This window comes from Perognathus longimembris, chromosome 14 (genome assembly GCF_023159225.1).
Source record: "Perognathus longimembris pacificus isolate PPM17 chromosome 14, ASM2315922v1, whole genome shotgun sequence".
NCBI lineage: Eukaryota > Metazoa > Chordata > Mammalia > Rodentia > Heteromyidae > Perognathus > Perognathus longimembris.
The window spans coordinates 52,730,679-52,755,671 of NC_063174.1; the positions used below are offsets into that span (position 1 = coordinate 52,730,679).

The window sequence follows — 24,993 nt, forward strand, 5'->3', positions numbered from 1 at the left end:
AAAAAATGCTCTACATCACTGGCCATAAAGGAAATGCAAATCAAAACAACATTGAGATTCCATCTCACCCCAGCAAGAATGTCATATATCAAGAAAACTAATAATAACAATTGTTGGAGGGGATGTGGCCAAAAGGGAACCCTACTTCATTGTTGGTGGGAATGTAAACTGGTTCAGCCACTCTGGCAAGCAGTATGGAGATTCCTCAGAAGGCTCAATATAGAACTCCCCTATGACCCAGCAGCCCCACTGTTGGGTATCTATCCAAAAGCCCACAAACAAAATCACAGTAATGCCACCAGCACAACAATGTTCATCGCAGCACAATTTGTCATAGCGAGAAGCTGGAACCAACCCAGATGCCCCTCCATAGATGAATGGATCAGGAAAATGTGGTACATTTACACAATGGAATTTTATGCCTCTATCAGAAAGAATGACATTGTTCCATTTGTAAGGAAATGGAAGGACTTGGAAAAAGTTATACTAAGTGAAGTGAGCCAGACCCAAAGAAACATGGACTCTATGGCCTCCCTTATTGGGAATAATTAGTACAGGTTTAGGCAAGCCATAGCAGAGCATCACAAGGCCCAATAGCTATACCCTTAGGAACACATAAGATGATGCTAAGTGAAATGAACTCCATGATATGGAAACAAGTGATATATCACAGTTATAACTACTTTCAACGTCCTATGTGAATGTGTAGTTTCTATTATTGATGATGTTTTGTATCACCTTCCTATGTTTGTACCTACACTATCTCTGTAATCTTATCTGAGTATATTGGAAACCGTGTTTACTGGTATTGGAAGTAGGAAATTCAAAGGGAATACCAAATTCGAGAGACACGGGGTAAAAAAAGAGAAATAACTACAAAAGCAATACTTGCAAAACTGTTTGGTGTAAGTGAACTGAACAACTGGGCGGGGGGGAGGGAAGGGGGGGAGGGAGGGGGGCATGAGGGACAAGGCAACAAACAGTACAAGAAATGTATCCAACGCCCAACGTATGATACTGTAACCTCTCTGTACGTCAGTTTGAAAATAAAAATCTGAGAAAAAAAAAAAAAAAAAAACAACAACTCCAAAAAGTTCTAATATACAGCAATGAGTGATTTGACTGGAATTTCTGAAACTGCCCCTTGAGAGATACTAAGAATTGGAAAAAGTTTTTTATGGTTAAAAAGTTTATATATCTGATGTGATTTGATTCCTATGATATTTTTTGCAATTTAGATATATTAAAAAAGCAAAGATGCTGAAAAAAAAAAAAAAAAAAAAAAAAAAAAGAATTAACAGGCACATGGATTCTTCTAGAACTCTTCCCAGATCACTTGGTGCTTCTCCCATGACCACACTTCATGAGAATTAGCCGTGTAATTGCAGGCAGCCACTCACTTCCTGGGCAAGGCCCGCATCTGACCAACCAGTCCAGAATGCTCTTCCTTCACTACCCCAGGCCAGGATGTATGTCCCTACAGCTGAGGTTCTCAAAGTTTTTAGCCTTGGGGTTCCTTTACATTCCTAAAAACTGACTGTAGAGGCTGAGAATGTGGCTTAGTGGTAGAGTGCTTGCTGAGCATGCATAAAGCCCTGGATTTGATTACTCATATCATATATGCCATATAAGCAGAAAAGGTTGGAAGTGGCTCTGTGGTTCAAATGGTAGAGTGCTGGCCTTCAGCAAAACAGAAGCTCGGGGACAGTGGCCAGGCCCTGAGTTCAAGCCCTAGGACTGGTAAACAAATCTCTCTCTCTCTCTCTCTCTCTCTCTCTCGTGTGTGTGTGTGTGTGTGTGTGTGTGTGTGTGTGTGTGTGTATTTCATTAGAAAAGACTTCCATGGACTTTTCTGCCCAAGCTGGCAATGAACTATGATCCTCAAATCTCAGCCTCCTGAGTTACTAGGACTATAGGAGTGTATCATCAGTGCCTGGCTCTTGTTCCTATTGTAGTTATCAATATGTATCATACTAGAAATGAGTATTAAAACTGGGCACGTTTTAAAATATTAATTTACTTTAAAATAACAATAATAAATCCACCGCATTTCAGTGCATTTTTATGAAAACTAATTTCACAAAGAAACAGCAAGAAGACTATCATGATTTTACATTTTTGCAAGTCTTTAAAGTATTATACAATATTTAAAATATTATATAATAAATTATAGTTATATTTGCATAGCTGCTTCTAAATTCCCCTTGAAGAAATATGGTTATAATTTGTAGCAAAAAATATGGCCTTCCACAGCTATGTAAATGGCAGGAGAAGTATTTTGATAGTCTTTTGACATGACTGCAGATACTCTTTTCAAAGAGTATGGTACACTTGTTGGATATGGTGTTTCACACTCTGCAATCCCAGTTACTTGAAAAATACAGATTATAAAGGCCCATATTTGAAGCCAAACTGGACAAAAATAATAATACAACAATAATACAACAACAATAATAATAATGATGATAGCTGGGCATAGTGGTACAGTCCTGGAATCCCAGTTACATGGGAGCCTTGGGTAGGTGGATTGTGGCTCAAGGGTAACCAGGGGAAAAACATATGAGATGTGGGGCTGAGGATATGGCCTAGTGGCAAGAGTGCTTGCCTTGTATACATGAGGCCCTGGGTTCGATTCCCCAGCACCACATATACAGAAAATGGCCAGAAGTGGCGCTGTGGCTCAAGTGGCAGAGTGCTAGCCTTGAGCAAGAATAAGCCAGGGACAGTGCTCAGGCCCTGAGTCCAAGCCCCAGGACTGGCCAAAAAAAACCCCAAAAAACATATGAGATGTTATTTGAAAGCAAATAGCCTAAAGCTAAAAGGGCTGAGAGTGTGGCCTAAGTAGTAGAATACTTGCAAAGCAAGGGAAAGGTCCTGTGTCTAAACCCCAGTACGGCAAAACAAACAAAAAACACTCCACAATACTGTACACTTAATAAGTTACATTCCTTAAAGGCTAGCAGCAATGCAATGCTTCAAGCAGTATCAATTGACCTCTCAGACTTTATTACATTGTATCGGTGTATACTTTTCACCTAACCAAGATGTGTAGTTTCTGTAACATCATACACTACACTGGACATGGAAAAATAGGAATGCACTCAGGGTATAGATCTTCTAAATGCTAACACGTTTCCTTACACGATATAAAAACATGCTGTTTGTTAAAACCACTACTGAACTCATCACAAAAGTCTTTATTGAGAAACTGTCAAGTTCACCAGAGGAGATGATACAAGTCTCCCAAATTCTAATTATCACTTGAAAGCTCAAATTCTGTCATTGGCAACAAATTCCATCAGCTGTTTTTCTTGAAATGACAGGCTTGCTTCATTCACTTCTGAGAAAATGTCCAGCAAATTACCATCGTCTGAGCCACGGTAGTCTGTCAGTCATTTTCTGAAGTCAAGGCAGTATTCCATTAGGGGAAGGCCAGCTGAGAGCGCACGAAAGCAACCTCTGAAAACAGTCTTCCTGGACACACACATGAGGCCATGGGAGGTGATAGAAATGGCACACGCATGCTTCAAAGATGGGCATGGAAGGAACTAATCATTTTTGTTGTTCTATCCAAGACGTTCTTACATGCAACAGAGCCTTCCTTCTAACCGTGTGGGAAAGGGAAGAACTACAGTTCAATGCTACTGTCTTGATTTGGCTCAATTCAGGTGAAATAACCCAGGTGACATTACCCACTTCTGATTTTGTGCCATCCACACAGATGCCAACAGAGGGGGGGGAACAAGGTAAATAGCATCTCCATGACGCAAAAAGATTTTGGTTTTACAAGGTCCACACATACAGAATGTCCAGGAAGATAATTACCACCAGGAAGACCATCTGTCCCAAGCAATTTGGACCGTGGGCCTCCTGACCTGAAGTCCCTCTTGAGCATTTTCTGCGTGGCTGACCCCACCCCCATTCTTCCCTCTTGGTCTGCCCGATTGCTTCCTGTCACTGTCCAGCTGCCCATCCAACACTTGGTTTTGGTTCAAGCCTGAGAGTTAACACCTAGGCCTTAACAAATGTGTCTATATGGAACTCAGTTTTCCTGGCTTCGTTGTGTTTCAGTGTCAGACCTCGGGCTTCAAGCTCCATGATCTGATCAAGAACAAGGTAAGCATTCCTTGGTATTTTTTTTTTCCTGGACCACTGTGAGGTGACCTGCCAGGTGAACCTCTCACTAGTACTGTCTTGCAATGTTCTGGGGACAGAGGAGGTGATGGGAAGGAGAGTTATATCAATGAGACTTATAGGTATAAAGCCAGCACTATTGAATTACAGGAATCAGAACTTTGGTATCGATTGAGTGATTAAAGATTTGGTATCAATTAATATTGCTTAAGAATATTTCTAACTGGAATATAAAACACAACTGTTTTGTGAGACTAGGTGAAACAGTCTTTCAGACCTGTAGGGAAAGAGTGAAAACAAGATTTCATCTGGTCAGTGTGCAGTAGCTGAAATGAGCACACAAACTAACTGCGGTTGGCTAACTATGTGCTCATCCATTGCTCTTCCTGCAGTACTTTCTGAGTATGCATTTGGACTCCATGCAAGGGTGAGACCTTGGCAAAAGCACTGTTTAATTAAAAAGCTGGAGTTAGGTGTACAAAGGACAAGTTAAATGTATCATTTTCTGAAAATAGCTTTCAGCAAACAACAAATTAATTTAGAAACAGAGTAATATGATTTTCAAGTTACCTATTAACTCATGTTTAAATCATGACAAAAGAGGTGTTTATTTCTCCTTGCACATGCTTTCTTATATGCCTTTTGTGAGCATCTCAAATTTGCTTTTTCACATTGACACAACTCCCTTGCACGCTAGCCAGCCGAGCTCCATCATGGATTCTGTGTGAGAAATAACCTCCCATTGCTTGAAGAATCAGATACAGAATGAAAAAATGTCCTGTGTGCCTTTCTTCAAGGAAAGCCCAGGAAGGTCTGGGAGACTTTGAAAAGATGTCTCACGCTGTCCCAACAGTGCAAGGCAGCACTGTCTAGGGTGATGGATTGCTGGGCGATACGTCTCTGCTCTGGAGAATAAGGCTGAAGACGGGCAATAAGAAAGCAGAAGCCCACTAGGACCTCCATTCCAGTGGCGAGCCCTGGGCCAGGAATCCTCAGTACAGCGACTCCTCTTCCCCACAAATAGAAACACACCGGTCTCTCAACCACTGAGTAACATCTGGGCAATGCATGTACCCTGCCCAGAATGGAATATTAGCTCCATCACTTACAAGCCGGATGACCCAAGGCTTAACCTCTCTAATCTTCAGAGACCTCATGCATAAAATAGAGATGGAAAGGAGACCTACTCCATGAGTTTTTATTGTAAGACTGGAAAGAGGTGGTCTGTATAAAGTTGTTAGCACAATGGCTGGAATGCAGTAAGTTTTAAATAGTGGTATTACACTTCTGTAAGCAGAAGCCATATCTCTCCTAGGAGGAGAAGAAAGGAAGCTGGGCCTTCGGATATATTCTTAAATATCCTTCCAGATTCCATGGCACTTTCTTTTTCATTCTTCAAAATAGTATAGTTCACATGTTTGCTCTATTTTCGTGTGTGTGTGTGTGTGTGTGTGTGTGTGTGTGTGTGTGTGTGTGTGCTGTCAATACTGGGGCTTGAACTCAGGACTTGAATCCACTTGGCTTTTTGTTATGGAGATAAGAGACTGGACTCAGATTTGTCTGTCCAAGCTGGCTTCAAACCTTGATTCTCAGGTCTCAGCCTTCTCTGTAGCGAGGCTTTGCTCCACTTTTTAATTACCAATTCGTTTCTCACCTCAAGGCCATCTGGCCTGTCCCCACCATTTCATTCATAGTGCCACTGTGAACTCTCCACGTTTTCCATATTGCCAAAGCCATCTCCTGGTGGCACTGAAGTCTAGATCATTCGTTTGTTTTCTAAAATCTTGCCTTTTAAATACCAGTGATCCAGGGCTGCATCTTTCTTTCCGATCTTTTCACTCTATAGATCTTCTAGTGTGACCTCAACACACTGACGACTTCAGGACTGAAGACTTCAGTTCACTAACTGATTCCATCTGGCTCGGCTGTCTGTGGAGGAGGCCCTACATGTACACTAAGAAAGAGGACTCTGCAGGCAGACAAGCCCATACTCCAGACATATCCTTGTGCTTACCAGGTGTTTTGTCTGGCTATGACAATATTCCTTGACTATTTCTTGGTACTGTGTACTGGGGTTGAACTCACAGCCTAGATGCTGTTTCTTAGCTTTTTTGTTGAAAGCTAGAGCTCTCTCACTTGAGCCGCACCTCCATATCCAGCTTTTTCCAGTTTAAGTGGAGATTAAGAGTCTCATGGATTTTCCTTGATCTTCAGATCTCCGCCTCTTGAGTAGCTAGCAATACAGGCATGAGCCACCAGTACCTGGCCTTGACTAACTTAGTTCAGACGGCTTCTGCCCCAGGATGTCCCAGCACAGGCTATTTGCTGTGAGCTTTTGATCTCACCTGCCTCCACTCCCATCATCCTTCACTCTCCATGACCCAGCCCTAGTACATGTCTCCCGGTTCCTACTCTCTCTTGGCCTCTGTCCCAGCTTTCCATCACCACAATGTCCATCGCTCTACAGCTCTGGCAGGGTGGCTCCTGTTCCTCGGCTGCTAGTTTGAGTATGGAACTAAATGTCCAACAATGGGAATTAGGTTGGGATCGTTCCAACAGCCAACAACTGACAGATTGCTTAAACAGACAATGCTGGGCTTAAGACATATGTTTCATAATCCTGTTTTGGTAGGGAAGAACGAACATATACTCAGAAAAGGATCCAAACAGTTAGTCTAGAGGTTTCAGCAGTGATTTCTGAAATGTAGATTGGATCGAGACTGCTTGTTTGTCTCTATAGCTTCTGTAACAAACAAACATTGCTTTCGTAATTAACACCCCCCTCCCATATTTTCAGTAAGATACTTTGTTAATATATGGGCAATTTAGAGGTACATTAACACAATAAATTTAGACAATGATGACTGGTACAGAAAAACAACTTGGAAAGTAATAAATAAGTAATAAGTAGTAAGAAATAAGTTATATTTAGGAACATGAAAATCATCATATGTTACAAAATTTAGCAGGACAGAGAAGACAAATATTCAAGAGATTAACTTTCAATCAATGTGTGATTTTGGTCAGATTATTGGGTTGACTACATTGCTGGTACTAGGGCTTAAACTTGGGAGTTTTACACTTGCTTGGTGCTCTATCCTCCAAGCCACACCTCTGCCTCTGGGGTTCACTACATGGTATTTGGCTGAATTCAATGTTATTATTAACTCTACCTTCCTGACAACGCTAGTCAATCACTGATTTTTCTCTTTGCCAGGTTAGGAAAACAACCAAAAAGCTCAGAGTGCATAGCTCTTTACTTATGATCACTCATCTCCCTATTTCTTGCCATCTCCTAGCCACGGGTCGCCTTTCTTTGTGCCCCTCCCTGCCAATCATGTGTCTTTGTTCTGGTAAAGCAACACTCTGCTCCTGGAGGTCTCATGTGGTTTCAGCCTTCTGGGTGCACTTGTGTCTCTAAAACATCTTTTAGCCACACCTTATCAGTGCAAGTGGGCGTGGCTCTGAGAACAGGACCAGAAAGATGCTCAACCACCCCACCCAACCCACAGGTAAAATATGAGCCCTCATTCCTTCTTACACTCTACAGGTGACTATTATTTGGGGTAGGGTTTTATGTTTTATTTTTAACTGCAATAAAATTGAGAATTACATATTAGGATATTTCTCTGGGACCATTTATTTCATATTACGTGCTTGTTGATAACCTACGGTACACATTGTGTCTCAGTTAAAATTTTTTTCAATTGTCTTTAAGTAGCTTCCAAAGGATTTAATTATTCTTTAAACATTGCCTAAGCATTTTATTAGGATTATTTCTGCTCTCTTTCTGGTATTTTCCTATTTGAAACACTTAAAAGTTTTGCTTGTTTAGAGTCCATGCTTTTTCCATTACATTGCTCTACACGAAGAGTTGATGGGTACTTGTTAGCAGTGTATGAGATTTTGGGCTTCTCCAGGACACCGATGTGTTCCAGTTGGCTCATCTTTTCCTCCAGCTTCTGCTTACGAGTCTTCTTTGGTATGGAATCGATGAACAATGATGGCGACTGGAACTCTCTGTGCAGTTCTTTCCAGTTGTTTTTCAGCCCCTGAAGAATCGCCTCCCTTTCTTCATCTGGTGGTCTTTTCATAGCTGCCTTCCTGAGGTTCTCCTGGACAGAATTATCATCCGCTTCTTGGGCTTTCTTTAGCTCCTCACTTTGTGTACATACGTATTCAGGTGTAATAACATAATCCTTTCTATTGAAGTAGGCCTGAGGTTCCCAGGTCATGCTTGTCTCCAGTTCTGCCATCAACATAAATTGGCTTAGGCTTTTTAGCCACGCCCACGATGACATTAGCTGCATTTGCATTTATAAAGGTTTTTCCACTCTGTATTCCCATGATTGGGTGATCAGTTTTCAAGGGCACAGCAGGCTTGCTTGATTCAGTCCTGCTAAACTTTTTAGGTGGTAGAAGTTTGTCACTTGAATGTTTCCTTAGGAAATGATTTGGAGAAGGCATTTCAGCTTTGCTAGTCCTAGTTTCCTTAAAAACTGATTTGTACCTACTCTGTGAATAGAGAAATGCTAATCATCTAGGTTTGCTCATCTCTTCTCTAAGACGCTGTCCACGTTTACCTGTCTGCACCCCACCTGTATGCTGTCACTGCGGGTGATTCTAGGTTGATCAATACTGCCAGGATGCAGTGACAAACAACTGGGACACTCCTTAGCATTATATATTTTTCAAAACAGGTATTTAATTGTAGGCTCACTGAAGGACATTTAATTTTATCTTTAAAGGCAGATATAAACACTGAATTTAATTTGACAGGGCTTTATCTATTACTGGTTCTTTGTTTTGTAACTTCTTGAGATTCCTTGAAAACTAAATTTGTGTTATAATAACCCCTCATTTGGGATGGGAAACCCAGACTCTTATCTTCCGTAGGGCGACAGTGTAGGTTAGTGGGGGGCCGGGGTTCAGCCTGAACAGCCTCCAAAATCAATCTGTTGCTCAGTGTCCTGGGCCTTGGACCCAGGGCCTGGGCACTGTCCCTGGCTTCCTTTTGCTCAAGGCTAGCACTCTGCCACTTGAGCCACAGCGCCCCTTCTGGCCGTTTTCTGTATACGTGGTGCTGGGGAATTGAACCCAGGGCCTCATGTATACGAGGCAAGCTCTCTTGCCACTAGGCCATATCCCCAGCCCCGCTCAGTGTTCTCTTACCTGGAGTTTTATCACAGGAATTAACTTGACATAGAGACCAGAGTGGGCTCCACTAAACACTCTATTTTGTGATGAGACAGCTAAAAAGTCCAAAACTCCTTACCCTCTAGCCCATCATTGCCTGAAGGACATTCTTATTGGGCCAGAAATGATTTGGTGGCTTTGTAACATAGGCGGCCTTTTTACATCTCCCTCTGTAGCGGCTGAAATCTTGGCTCAACTCCAAATGCCCCACTTGGGTTTTGTTCAGGAAAGATTTCTTCCAGCTGCTTTATTTGTTCCACAATTACATGTATGAGCTTCCAGAATGTGCAAGATCACAAGTCAAATGAAAGGCTTCAGTTCCCAGTTTGCATAAAGAGATAAAATTTGAAACCAAGGAAACAACAAAACGTGGCTAAATGAAGGGCTAAGTATAAATGAGACAATAGTATTCCCACTAAAAGGTCAGCACAGGCTAACATGCCGAAGGAAAACAGACCCTGTAGAGAAATGATGGGATTGCTGTACTTGCTGTACTGTATTTATGGTCAGTCACACTAGCAAAAGGGGGTTCTGACTTCTCCGGAAGCATTTACAACTGGAGAGCACATAGAAATGGAGAGCACATTTGTATTTGAAAAAGAAAAGAAAAAAAGTGTGACCATATGATACAGGGCTCCTTGTTTGAAGAACCGGAAGAGTATATCTAGAAGTAAAATTGGGGCAACCTTACCACCAGCCATGCACCCAAGATTGTGGGACTATAGGTAGATCAGTGTGAGGCACCTTGGCATGGCAGTTACTCGCGGCAGATGGAAAGGGAGCTGAAGAATTTGCAGACCCAGAGCAAGGACATGAGAGTAAAATAACCTTTAGTATCCAAAATGCAATGTTGGTTAGTGAATACAGTCATAATGTTCAGTGTGTGTGTGTGTGTGTGTGTGTGTGTGTGTGAAAATGGGACCAGGTAATGAGGGGATGGTTTGGAAGAGATGGGGGAGAGAGATGGAAGAAGTGACGTTGATTAAGATGCATTGTATTCATACACTGAGATGCTGAGTTGAAAATCCTTTGTACAAAGATAATTCAAAAATAGGATGTTAAAAAAAATGGGGAGTGCTGGATACTGGTAGCTCATGTATATAATCCTAGCTACTGAAGAGACTAAGCTCTCAAGATCATGGTTCAAAAGCTAGCCAGGGCAGAAAAGTCTGTGAGCCTCATATCTCCAGTTCACTATCAAAAAGCTAGAAATAGAGCTCTGGCTCCAGTAATAGAGCACTAGTGTTGAACAACAACAAAAGCTAAGGGGCAGTGCTCACGCCCTGTGTTCAAACCCCAGGACTAGCACAGAGAGAGAGAGAGAGAGACAGAGACAGAGACACACAGAGAGACACAGAGAAAGATTGCCAAATGATATCATCAAATGCCAAAAGGGCCTTCAGATATATTTAAAGCAAAGAGCTGAGGTTAGTCCCATGAATCCCATGAATGCCGACATACACACACTGGCAAGTTATGGACGTGGATGGAGCCCTGTCGTCACTTGGGCCTCACATACATAGATACATTTTTTGACTGATGGGAGAGCGCCGTGGTGCTACATTGCAAATGGGCCAACTGTTGTATATAAGGGAAATCAAAGGCAAGGAAACCTTCAGAAGACTGGGCATAAGCAGGAAAGATGCTCCGTCGGAGGCAAGCCGGACCAAGCACCACCAGTTCATTTCAAAGTCTCTTCGCCAGGGGGAAACACACATAGATGTGGAGCCTGTTGGACCCCTTGGGCCACTCAGATCCCTCAGCGGCTAGAAATCCTCTGCTGCCACTTCACAGCTTTCAGCCAAAGGCAATGACCTTGCTCATCCTGCTCAAGGTTAAGCCCCTCTCCCTGGAATGTCTGATCAACACAGGAGAACAGGGCAAATCACAGTAGTCTCTGTCTCAGAGTGAGTTTAGGTATTTCATTTAAATTTCTCACACACACACACACACACACACACACACACACACACACACACAAACACAGTTTTTTTCCCCTCTGGGATTTGGATCTGTGAGGACTATGAGTGCACAGTCATGTTAAGTACACTTGTAGTGTGTATGCACATAATGCTGTCTAGTGCACAACGAGAGCCCTGGACCTATTAAACAATCACTCCCTGGCTTTACCTTCCCTTCCGCCCCAGGCAGCTTCCGATCTCCTTGAATTTGACTATTCTAGGAATCTTACCTTAGTGAGTCATCTGTTAACTCCTCCCCAAACTTCCCAATAAAAGAAAAGCAGCTGGCTTTGACACTTAGCTTCCATCTGCTTGACTGGGAGTTAAGTACAATTTATGATCATCGCAATAACAAGTTCAAGTGATATAAATAGTATGGGAATAAACACCAACAAAAAACACCAACAGTTTCAGGTTGGGGTAGAAATGCATGAATGTACTATAAAGGGATGCCAGTCACAAGTTTTAAGTTGTTGGCTGTGTTCTCTCGAAAGTCTGGTGTAGGAGCTGGAAGCTCCTTTTAATCTGGGGAGCTAGTTAAGAACTCTTCTTGTATAAAAAAAATGTCATCAACATTTAATGCAGACCAACAACAGAGCCTGGGCACTGTCTCTGAGCTCTTTTGCTCAAGGCTAGCACTCTACCACTTGAAGCCACAGCTCCACTTCCAGTTTTTTAGTGGTTAATTGTAGATAAAAGTCTCACGGGGACTTTTCTGCCCTGGCTGGCTTTGAACCGCGATCCTCGGATCTCAACCTCCTTAGTAGCTAGGATTATAGGAATGAGCCACTGGCACCAGCTGTTCATTTTCTTTTAAAAGATAGTGTCTTACTATGCTGTACACACTGGCCCCAAACTCCTAGGCCCAAGTAACCCCCTGGCCTCCCCAGTAGTCAATACTACAAACAGCAGCTACCATGCCCAGCCCACAATCCTCATTTCATATATAGCACACCTACACAGAGATTAAACAGTTTATCCAAGGTGAGTCCAGGCTGAAGTTTCCAACTCAGTGTGTCTCCAAGGCTTGTCTCCACTTTACCTGCCACACTGGGTCCAAAAATGAGTATTCAAAAAAAAAAAAAAAGGTCTCACAAGAATAAAAATGCAAAGATGAGTCTCTGTTTTCCATTGGCATCATAGAAAATGACAAAATATGTCACAGCTAGTGTTTTTCTAAGATGAATTTCACACACAATGGATGCACTTAAATCCTCACAACAACAGAGTGTAGGCCATATAGTCTGCAATTGTTACTTGTTTACATGAGAATGATTTCAGCTAATTAAAGACAGAATAGTGTGGAGATATTTGTAAGGAAGAACTGAAGTCAGACATCTTAATTATGCTCCCAGAGTAGCACAAGAAAAAAGAGGATAAGCTACAAATAAAAAATAGGAACTTTCAAACTGCAATAAAAGCTAAATGTGTCACATCTTAAGATAACTTTGAATAGAGACAGAGGCAGAGAGAAAATTTTAAATAATTCAGAGTTAGAAAGCAAGTGACTAATTGGGGAGATCTCACGACTACCATCTGTAGAAACATCCATGGAAAAGCCAAACTACAGGTCTATTGGAAAATAAAGCATGAAGTTGAGTGCCACTGGCTCACACCTATAATCCTAGCTATTCAGGGCTGGGTGCTGAGGATCACGGTCGAGAGCCAGCAGGGGCAGGAAAATCTATGAGACGTTAACCTTCAACTGAAAAAGCTGAAAGTGGAACTGTAGCCCTAGTGGTAGAGTGCTAGCCTTGGGCAAAAAAGCCCCAGGCCTGGCACACACAAAAAAAAGTAAAATAAAATTAAGCATTTTCTATGTGGGTTTGATTACAGAAACTAATATTCTTCAAATAATGAAAAATAAATGCATGAATGTGTGGTTGGCTATTTAAAAAATATATATATATGAGATTTCAAAAGCAGATATGGACAATTAAAAGGCAGGCATTCAGACTGCCGAGAGGAGAGGAGGTAGGGGCAGATAGTGACTATGTCCACTAGTGACCTCTGTCGCTCAACATTCCCTCCTCATCCAGGATATGAGATACAAAAACGGCAGCAGAGATCCCGAGAGGGCAGCTCCCAACAGGAAGGCTGCCTGCATCTTCCCGCTCCTTTCTCCATCAATGTCCCATGAACTAACATCATCAGACACCAGCTGTGTCCATTAGACTTCCATCGCTGTGACAAATACCTGAGAGAAACAACTTAAAAGGAAGATAGATTCGTTCTGGCTCATGGTTTCTGAGGTTCCATGACTGGCTACTGGGCCCACTGTTTTAAGCCACATTGACATGGAAGGGAGGACACAGCAGCCATGATACAGGGATAAAGAGATGGAGATACACACACACACACACACACACACACACACACACACAGAGAGAGAGAGAGAGAGAGAGAGAGAGAGAAACAGATGCAGAGAGAGATAGAGAGATAGGGATGGAGGCAGATGGAAAGAGAGAGAAATGGAGAGATGGAGAGGGAAGGAAGGGAGGGAGACAAGTGGACAGAGACGGAGGGAAGGAGAGAGGGAGAGGATGAAGAGAGGCAGAGAGGGGGTAGGGTAAGGTGCCCTTCGAAAGCATGCCTCCAGTGACTTACTTTCCCCAACTAGACCCCACCTCTCACCACTCACAATAATGCCATCAGCTTAGGAAGCCAGCAGTGGACCAATTCATTGATTATGTCACAGCCCTCACCCTTCAAAGATGGGATCTCCAAGTTGGGATCTCCAAGTTGGGATCCAACTCTTCATTGTTTTGAGTCTTTTAGGGGGTTCCCTTCCCACCCACATCATAACACATGCTTAAAACCCAGGCACTGACCATGAGATTTTGGAACTTTTTTTTTTTTAATGGAACCTTCTAACTTCAGTACCCTTTCGGTACAGAACACCTGACCATTCGTTCCATACTTAAAATATACCTGCAAAGCTGGCATTACCACCAGCCCCACACCTGCTCCTCTTTCTGTGCCCCCTGTCATAGGGAATGAAGCCACCGTTCACTCAGAGGCACAGACCAGAGGCCTAGCTAGGATTCCTCCTCAACTCTGCCATGTCACCCCTACCCCACTCTGCACCACCACGGGCCCGTGGATGCAGGCAGAAAGCAGCATTTGAACACATCTGCTCTTCATTTGGGGCCTGCACTCTAGATAAGGGTGTTTTTTTTTTCTTTTTACCATGATTAGGAGCTCCCAAGAGTTTAGCCAAGGGGTCTGACGTCCAATATCATTTATTGAGCTACAACTTCAAATCTAAATACCATGTTCAATTTCCAAGGTAGAATCTTTAGAAAAATGAGTAAGGAAAAGGGAGACTTTTTTCCCATGAGCATTTTAAATATGAGGAAATTTTAGTATGCTGTTTAAAGAGGGACACTGAATAATGCCAGGAATTCTTTTTTGTTGGTAAATATAATTGTGCATCTTTTTGTTCCTTTTCACTGAAAAAAAAATGGTGGACTCAGCAGTAGAGCACTTACCTAGCAATCACAACACCCTGAGTTCAAACCTCAGTACTGCCAAGAAAATGTGTGTGTGTGTGTGTGTGTGTGTGTGTGTGTGTAATACAATGTAATGGTGTGGGCTATTTATCTATGTGTGTATGTGTGCATATATCTACCCACAGATGTATCATTTGATCATGTCATTTGATTTACATCTCCCCATTTCCTCTTGTAGCCCATCCCACTTCTGATAGCCCTTGTTTTATGCTCATCTCTAAATATCTGACTTCTTTCTTTTTTTCAGATGTCACACGTGAGATCACTTCATAACTTTTTTCTGTGACTGGCTTATCTTACCTAGCAGAATGTTCTCCAGGATCATCCATGACATAGCAAATGGCAGGATCTCCTTTTTTGTAACACTTGTCCTTCTGTGGACATACACCCACAGTTTATTTATTCTATCAGTGGACACATAATGGTCATCAATTACTGTGCATAGTGTTGTAATGAGCATGGGAACTTTTTTGGTGGGGGTGAGGTGATGATTTCATTTCCTGTGAGAATACACTCTATCTTACATTTCTTTACTTATCCCCCCCACTATTTTCCACAGTAGTTGCATCATCCTATATTCCCATCAGCAGTGCAAACATTTTTTCTTCTTCACACGATCAGTGCTGGTAATCGACTTTTTGACCAAAGCCCTCCTCATGGGTGAGTTGGTACCTCAGTGGTTCTAACTTGTATTTCTCTGACATCTTTCTATCCACATGGTGGCCATTTTGTGTCCTGTTTGCATGTCTACTCAGGTCCTTCCTTTGCCCATTTCATTTGTTTTTCTACTCCTGTGTTGTAAGATGGTCTTTGTAAATTTTGGATATCAGTCCATCAGATCCAAGATTCACAAAGGTCAGCTTAATTTCAAGGACCCTTTGATCCAATGAACAGACTTCCTTTTGATAGTCTCTTAAACTGCAGCGATGTATTCTGGGCAAACCCAGAAAGACCTCCTAAGTCATTTCTTCGGTTTGAGATCTACAAGGATGGGGCTTTCCTTCCCACAGTCCCTTCCTAGCCCTCCTGGCAGCATCTGAGTTGAAGCAGTGAAGAGAAACATCGGCTTGAATCCAAAACGTACTCACTGCGGGGCTGCAGTCAAGTCGCTGCTCCCCTCACTGTTAGCTTACTTACAGAGGAAAAAAAGAAGGTAATGTTGCTGACGTAGCAAATATCAGCCCCCCCCCCCCCCCCCGATAAATGAGGGGTCAGATATTGCCCTGGGCACCTGAAATTCCAAGAGGCAAATCGCAGCTCTGTCCTTTAGCTGCCCCAGTAGGGCAGGCAGATACAAACCAACACCTGTAACAACATGACAGGATATGCACTAGGATCGAGTTGCATGAAACTAGAGAGGCTGACGGGACTGGAGGTGCAGGCAAGAACTGAACTGGAATAGTTAGGTTCAAACACCAGCCTGATGCCTGGTTCACTTAATAAACATCTTCTGCTTGATTTCTTTGCCACCTCCCTTCCCCAACCCCTGGGTTTACAGCTGCTTGTTAGTGTTCTGGTCTTTCTCTTGTGTCTCTGAAAGCTCATATTTCATATTGACAACGAAATACTTGATGGTCCCAGGTTCTTTTTTTTTTTTTTGTAGAAACTCTAGTTTACCTATGAGACACTGATTTTTGCAGATCCAGCATTCCTGGTGCCTTATAATCCTACAAACAAGAGCCTTATGTAATTGATACTTATGGACACATTTGGAAACTGGACAGATTGCTTAAGGGTTTTTTGGTGTGTTTTTTTCTGTCTCCTCTCCTTCATTAAGAAGGCTTCGCAGAGAGGCTAAGTCCTGAATGGTGGTCTAGACAGGAAAAGTTTGTAGTCAAACACAGACAGAAAAAAAAAAGACATCTTTTGAGTCTAACACTTTATGTATTTTACCACTGTACCTTATTATCTTATACAAGAGAATAAAAACAAAGTAGACACTAGAAATAATCAAGCTGAGATAGAAAGTCTGGTATACGATTCCTATTCATGGAAAAGAAAGTAAACAAATGACTTGGATCATAAATACTATGGACCCTGAGCAGAACAGCTGAGGTAGTAGACAGTGTTTTATGTTAGAATTTCTAGAGGTCTGAACCTATGTCCATAGACTCTCTAAAAAAAAACAAATATTTTTATAATCTGTAAGCAGTTTTATAAAGGAGTTGTCATTTAACAAAGCAGTTTATGAATACAATGCAACTCAATATCACTCCTTTCCTTCTTCCCCATCTCTCCAAATCCACCCTTTCCTTCAATTTTCTTCATTCTGTAGGATATGCATTAAATTTTATGACTGTATTCTCTCCCCTTTCTCTCTTCATTCATCTAGCCCCCTCTTGGTCCTCCCACTTTTGAGTACCTGTTTCCTGGTGTTTATTTTGTTGGTGACTTCACTTTTTAAAAGAGTTACATCATCTGAGTTTTCTCCTTAATCTACCATAGTTCTGTGAGTAGATTTGTGTTTGCTTGCGTACCACCCTGGAGTGTTCATTTATATATTTCTAAATTATTCTAGCTTCCACATCCACATATGAGAGAAATGGATTCTTTTTTTTTTTTTTTTAATCTGTTGTGGGGCTTGAACTCAGGGCCTGGGCACAGACCCTGAGCTCTTTTGCCCAAGGCTAGTAGTACTCTACTGCTTTAAGCCACAGCACCATTTTTCTGGTGCTTAATTGGAGATAAAAGTCTCACAGATCTTCCTGCCTGGGCTGGCTTTGAACTGGGATCCTCAGATCCCAGCCTCCTGAGTAGCTAGGATTACAGGTGTGTGCCAGGGGCACCCAGCTGAGAAATAGATTCTTTATGCTCTGCCCTTTAAGAGGAATGTACTTACATCCCTAAATGTAGGCACAGAGCTTGTTTGAGGCTGCCTCTCCTGGGTCACTTGCCTTTTGGAGAAAACTCACCCACCAGGTTGTGAAGACACAAAGCAGCCCCAACAAGCAGGCTATGTGGTAAGAGAATAGGGTCAACCCATCATGCATCAGAGGTCAATCCTCTAGCCCAGGCACGCCTGAGAGACATGAACTAGGCGGGACTTAGCACTCCCAGATTCCTGCCCTTCAGATACATGGGAGATATTCAATGCTTATTATTTTAGCTAAGGAGCGGGGCAATTCATTACTCAGTGATAGCTAACTAAGACACGGGCCATTAGGGTATCAGCCATAAGGTGTTTTGTTGTTGTTGTTTTGTTTTGCCCATCTTGGGGCTTGAACTCAGGGCCTGGACATTGCTCTGAGCTTCTTTTGCTCAAGGATAGCACTCTACCACTTGGGCCACAGCACCACTCCTGGCTTTTTTTGTGTGTGTGTGTAGTACTAAGGAATTGAACCCAGGGCTTCATGCATGCTAAGCAAGTACTCTACCACTGAGCCACATTCCCAGCCCAATCATAAGGTGTTTGTATTCTCAAAAAACAGTTCTCTTAGCCAGGCAACCAGTGGCTCACATCTATAATTCAAGATACTCAGGAGGCTGAGATAGAAGAATCAGGAATCAGAGCCAGCCCAGGTAGATAAATCCAAGAGACCCTTATCTCCAAATAACCATCAAAAGGCTGAAAGTAGACACGTAGCTCAAATGGGAGGGAAAAGGCAAAGTAAATGTCAGGCCCTGAGTTAAAGCCCCAATACACACACACACACACACACACACACACACACACACCCCTCTTAATTTCTTCTCATGGAACAGAAAAATACAATATACGCTGCTATGAAGTAGAAGTCCCCCACCTCAAAGAGACTAGAGTTTAAAACACTAGATTTACACGGTAACAAAATGCATGTTATTCTTAAGCAGCAGTTTTAAACAAGGTCAATGACGAGATTGTGATAATGAAAGCAAGTAACTTCTCAGAAAGCTACAAAAATTAGGGAAAAAAAGAGGAAAGTAGTTCTAGCTATAATCATTAGAGTAAAATCAGACTTGTTTTTACTAAAACTAATGGCTTAGACACCTAAATTATTCATTTCCTTTATTAAAAAACATAATTTTATATGGATGGTGAGAATTATTCTTTAAAGGTTCAAGATGTTAGATCTGTAAATAGAAGAAAGTGTATTTTATTCACAAATACTTCATGTGCATCTAATTCCTGCCAGAAATTACCCTAGGCTTGGAGAATAAGATGACAGAAATTATTCTGGATGTTTCAGGAACTCCCAGAGGGAAACTAGTGCTTCTCACACGGACATGACTTGTTTATATTTAAACATATGGATGCACAGGCCCATTTCTAGAAGGCTAAGCACCAGACCTAGGAGGAGCGGTGTCCGGGTGTTTGTGATGCTAAAATCTTAATTGGTTCTGAAGCTTCATCAGAGAGCCAGTAAGGAGGTTGACACCACAATACAAAAGCCCTTCCATGCACTCTACCATCAGTACCTACTGAGCACCCAATCCATACAAGGGGTACTAGCTATTGAGAACACCACTCTGGGCCCAGTAATGTGTTAGAAGGATAAGGGAAGCAGCCAGACAAGGGGAAAGGGAAAGACAGAGGCCACACCGAGGCAGGTGTATATGTGAGGCACACCCCAGTAAATCTTTAATTAATTAATTAATTTTTGCCAGTCCTGGGGCTCGAACTCAGGGCCTGGACACTGTCCCTGAGCTTCTTGCTCAAGGCTAGCATTCTACCACTTGAGCCACAGCGCCACTTCTGGCTTTTTCTGATTATGTGGTACTGAGGAAATGAACCCAGGGCTTCAAGTGTGCTAGGTGTGCATTCTACCACTAAGCCACATCCTCAGCCCCCTAGTACATCTTTAAATGAAGAATCACTCTGTGTGGTCAGCTTGATTAGTAAATGAAATAATTAAGTAGTACTAGTCATGAACTAAAATGTTTTTCTTTCTTTGAAAAAAGATCTAATTGCCCCTCTAATACAATCTTCCTGTTTCAGAGCTAAGAAACTCTAGAAGCTGACCTCCTACAGTCATACTGTGAAGGAGAGAACAGAACTGTGGTCCTGTGAACCCTGTTCTAATGGGCTTTTTCCTTGGTTCATTTCTCCTGGGTCTAAAAGATGTCTTTAACAACCAGGACAAGGCCAAAGTATATTTCTCAATCAATTCTAGAAAGCTTGTGTCATTACTACAGGCTACTATCTCAGCGCCCATCAATCTAGGGCTTTTTTTTTTTTTTTGAAGAGATATAATCAACCGAGAAAAAAAATAAGGCAGATATGAAAAATGAAAAATGTCTTTGAAGCGACTGTAGTTGTTACTGCTGGAAAACGTTTGAATTTCAAGTCTAGTAGGCATAAAATAAGCTCAGAGAAAACACCAGTTTTGGAATCTGAATCAATGACCTAGAAATAAATCTCACAGAAGGATAAATGAAATTTTGAAAAGAGTAGAATCAAAGGACATCAAAATGTTATTTCCAAATGGTTTGTAAAAATAATGTTTTTGTGCTACAGTGGAGAAACAAGTACATTTTAAATCTACAGGTATTAATAATATACTGGCATTTTGTTACATGACGCTAGTCACTTGAGGACTGAATTTTCTTGAATGGGGTTTATTACTAGAAATGCCTCAGGATCTTGAGCTAACACAAATTCTTCTCTCCCAGAGCTTTTCTTTTTTTATTTATTTTTCATCTGGGGACCACTTCTACCACACTCTGAAATTCTCAAAGGACAACATTTCATTCTATAGAGAACTAAGCTTAGATGTCTTATCTCATGACCTCTGTTTTGTTTTGTTTTTTCCTGTCATGTACAACGTTTCTCTTTCCATTGTTTCTATGGAACAGGAAGTCTATGGCTTTTCTCTGATCATTCCTCATCCTCTTCCCTCCTAATCACTGGCTCTGCCCACTACCCTTTTCTTTCCAATTACCTACTAATACCAATATGGCGCCCTGACTCTTCAACTGCTGATGCTTTCCTTCTTGGAACACAAGTCTCTTTATACTGCTCCTCCATATCAAATCAACTTGAGAGACATTCAGTCCTTTCTGTGTCAGTTTGTGAGGTTTGGACTTCCCTATGTGTGTCCATCTCCTTTATCAAAGCCATCAGACTTCATGAGTTAAACCTTAGATATTTACAATGGCTCCTTTCGTACCAGCCTCTTCAGTCTCTGCTCTATCCTGCAGCTTGCAACTTGATAGGAACCTTTCTCGCCATGTCATTTCCTTGCCCAAGAACCAGTACATGCCCTGCTGAGTTCACCACCACCACCCAACCCCCCCCCCCCATCCTAGAATGGCTTTTCCCCTTGCAAGTCAAGTTCACTGTGTCCCCCAAAGGTCAGCATTGTGAAATTCGTCCTTGAAGGATGCCTTCCCAGCCTGATGCCCTTCTACAGTGGATCCTCCCTTCTCCAGCAAATCACGCCTGGGTCCCACCCTCTCTTGTAGAGGCTGGGATAATGCAGGGGCAGGAAAGAGCAGGAGAAGAATCTCCATAGGTGTCTGCAAATCGGAACTGCATCAGACTGTAGCTCTGCCAAGGATGAATTTTAACTATATACAGATTGAGAGGAAAATACAAAGCACATCTCATCTCAACTATAATTTCTTAAACAGGAATAACAGAAATGGATACCCAAAGCATCTTTTTCTTAAATCAGAAAAAAATCACAGACAAAATCCTTTAAGCATTTTTTTTTTTGAGAGCAGGTTTCTCTCTTTTAATGCTCTGGCTAGATCTTATCATTCTGAACATAAACATGTCTTTTTGGCATCTGAGAATCTAAGGATTGATGACAATGGGAAGACTCAATATGTGAAGGATGAACTGTGTCCAGAAAACTGTGGGTCAGAGAGATATTTTCTAAATGGGAAATGAATTCTGACAGGAAGCTGCCTACTGGGAAATGAAGAAAGGCTCTGAAAAGCTAGTAACCATGATCAAACTTTAGTTTTGTGGACCAGTAGAAATATACATGTGGAATCTACAATATATAAGTTATTTGGAAAAGAACTTTATTATGCAGAAGAGGAACCCAAAAATCTCTTAAAATCTGAGCAGTCACATCATCAAACATGTTAAAGTGTCCCACATCTGTCTTATAACATAATTGATATTCAAGTACTTTGCTAGCCTTGTAAATCTTATCTCTTCCACATCAAGGTCAGCTTCTGGCTAGGTAAAACTAGCAGAAAGTTGCTATGAGAGTTGTGTAAAATTTCATGTGAGAAGTCAGGAGGTGGGGAATTCCCAGACGCCCCAGCACTTTCCTGAGCCTCCACAAAGCTCGTACGAAATATCAGGTGTATGGCTTATAGGCAGAAGGTTGATGGTAATGGAAAGACAAGGGAGGGCAACAATAAACAACAGACAGAGCCTAGGGGTAATCCAGAAATATCAAACTGTAGATTTATGAAAGAAACCCAAGGACCACATCACAGAACACTAAGCAAAATTGTAGGGAAGGAGAAAATATTATCTTCTCTCACCACCCCCGCCCCGGACTATGGACTGAAAGCCAAAAAGAAAAGCAAAGCCTTCTTAGGAGACCCCACAGGGATACAAAATGGCCCTCTGCAAAGCCAAAGCATAAGACTGGAGCTCTATATCCTGGCCAGCAAGCAGAGGTTGGAGAAGGAACCCCAGGCACTCCTAAACAACTTGGGAGATGATTTATGGAGAGACTTCTTAGCCAGAGAGGGCAGAAGAGCCCATATTTTTGTTATCTCCAAATCACAGAGGTTTCCCTTCCCTATTAGCTGGGCAGAGGATTACTCCGAAAATCAATGGGGACCCAGAAAACTGGTAGCAATTTGGACTCTGACTCCTGGATACGGAACTGCTTACACAGGAAGTTCAGGACATGAGCCAGAAGCCACTGTGCCTGGGAGGGGACTTTGGCAAGCTAAACACCACAACTGCAGTACTGCAGAAAGGATCCACCATGGGGCCCCATCAGGGGAGCTCCGAGAGCTCCAGAGGGCCAGCCAGCCGGCCAAGGAGGCCAGTATCTGCTGTGCTGGCGGGACTCAGCCTATACACAGCCCTTCGTGGCCTCCCTGCATTGAACATTTATGTAGAAAAATCACTGCCACTGTCTTTATCTTGAAGTTTCCCCTGTATTTTGCAGCAATCATTTAAAAGTTTCAGGTCTTGCATTAATGGCCTTTGGTTTATTTTTGAATCAATGGTCTATACTGGGTGGGTGGGGGATCTAGTTACAGTTTTCTACATGTGGGTATCTAGTTTTCCTAGCACCATTGGTTGAAGATTCTGTCTTTTCTCCCACTCATATGTTATGCTATCGTTGAAAATCAGATGGTTGTAGCTGAAGGAGTACAGGTCTGGATCTTCTATTCTCTGCCGTTGGCCTACGTGCCTAGTTTCTGTGCTGTTACCTGCTGCTCTGAGGCATAGTTTGAGGCCAGGTGTTTTCATTCTTCCAGCATTGCTCATTTTGCTCAGGATGGCTGTGGCTACGAAGCCTCTTTGTTCTTCCATGTAAATTTTAGATTTTTGTTTGTTTGTTTGTGTCTATGAAGAATGTCATTGGAATTTTGAAGGGGACCACACTAAATCTGTAGATTGATTCTGGTAATATGGACATTTTCACAATATTAATTTGGCCAAATTGGATACACACATGAGACGTTTTCCATCTTTTAGCATCCTCTTCCTTTTTTTTTTTTTCTTTCTTTTTGGCCAGTCCTGGGGCTTGGACTCAGGGGCTGAGCACTGTCCCTGGCTTCTTTTTGCTCAAGGCTAGCACTCTGCCACTTGAGCCACAGCGCCCCTTCTGGCCATTTTCTGTATATGTGGTGCTGGGGAATCGAACCCCGGGCCTCATGTATATGAGGCAAGCACTCTTGCCACTAGGCCATATCCCCAGCCCCCATTCTCTTCCTTTTTCCCCAGAGTTATTTTATTATTTTTGTTAGGCTTATCCTTGGGTTTTTAATCATAAATTCATTTAAATAGTAAGAAAATCCAACAGCTCAATGTGAAGTAATGCCAACTAAGAAGTCTGCCAACTCAATCTTAGTCAAGTTTAGTTTTCTGAAATTCTCATGTTGACTCTACTAAGCCAAAAGACAAGGGTAAGCCAAAAGACAAGCTGGATATGGTGGCTCATGCTTGTAATCCTAACTACACAGGAAGCTGAGATCTGAGGATCATGGTTTGAAGCCCACCCTGGCAGGAAAGGCTGTGAGACTCTTCTCTCCAGAAAAAAAAAAAAAAAAAAGCTTGAAGTGGTGTTGTGGCTCAAGTGGTAAAATGCCAGCTGAAAACAAAATAAGACAAAGGAGAGCACAAGGCCTGAGTTCAAATCCCTGTCATTGGCATAAAAAAATAGTAAAAAGACAACAGCAACAATTTTGACCATATCAAGGCAAGCGGGTCACCCAGGAGATGGAACTGGTCCTACAAGACATATTATTCAAGAAGGAAAATGTTGGAATTAAACAACATGTCCTAATAATCATTTTAGAGAACATGGGTTAAATGCAAAGAAAAAGCCAACTTGCTTTGGCCTCTTGGGATATTCTTCTTTGCTAAAACAGAGCCTCTCCCATCCTCTGGGGCCCCTTCCTTCTCCCCAACCCCCAGGCAACTGTTCCCTTTTCTGAACTCCTCACTGTCCTCCCACCTACCTGCCCGCCCTGGGGCTGAGTAACCTGCAGCTATTTATTTTCCACATATTCATTTTTCTTTTCCCTGGGGAAGGGAAGCATGCAGGATAGAGATGCTTGTTGAGAAGACACACAGGCTTGCATGAGTTATGATCTCTGGGGACACTAACAAATACGGTCGATTGAGAAGAACAAACCTAGGATTCAAATTCCTAAGTGCTATAAGTAGTACTTGATTTGGAAATATTTCTAAGGCAATCAATAAGCCTTTTATTATTCATACATGTAAACTCTAAAAAAAGAAACCCCAACAATTCCCATCTAAAGAAATGAAAACTTCATTCTGAATATTAAGTTATTTAAACTTACAGTTAATAGATAAAGAACAAAAGATTGTCATATTTTCCTTTAATAAAACTTCCTTATTTGTGGCTTCTTCCTTTGCTAAACTTTAATCTCTAAAATTATTCTAATACATCTAATGAATAATAGTTTGGTTTTGGTGGGAGGGAGGAGGGAACCGGTTGTAGGGTCTGAACTCAGGGCCTGGGTGCTGTCCCTGAGTTCTTTTTTGCTCAAAGCTGGTGCTCTACTACTTGAGCCACAGTTCCACTTCTGGCCTTTCA

The 24,993-nt window shown here is 42.1% G+C and overlaps 2 protein-coding genes across 3 annotated transcripts in view; both read right to left on the reverse strand.

Annotated features, from left to right (window-relative positions):
• Efcab11 (EF-hand calcium binding domain 11) overlaps window positions 1–24,993 on the reverse strand; it is a 137,585-nt gene that overhangs the window by 39,726 nt on the left and 72,866 nt on the right. The gene's annotated exons all lie outside the window — the stretch shown is intronic.
• Window positions 7,841–23,237, reverse strand: LOC125363579 (enkurin-like). The gene is given in 3 exon segments (XM_048362865.1): window positions 7,841–8,349; window positions 8,351–8,649; window positions 22,995–23,237. Coding segments are annotated over 3 exon segments (984 nt in total). The 3' UTR covers window positions 7,841–7,907.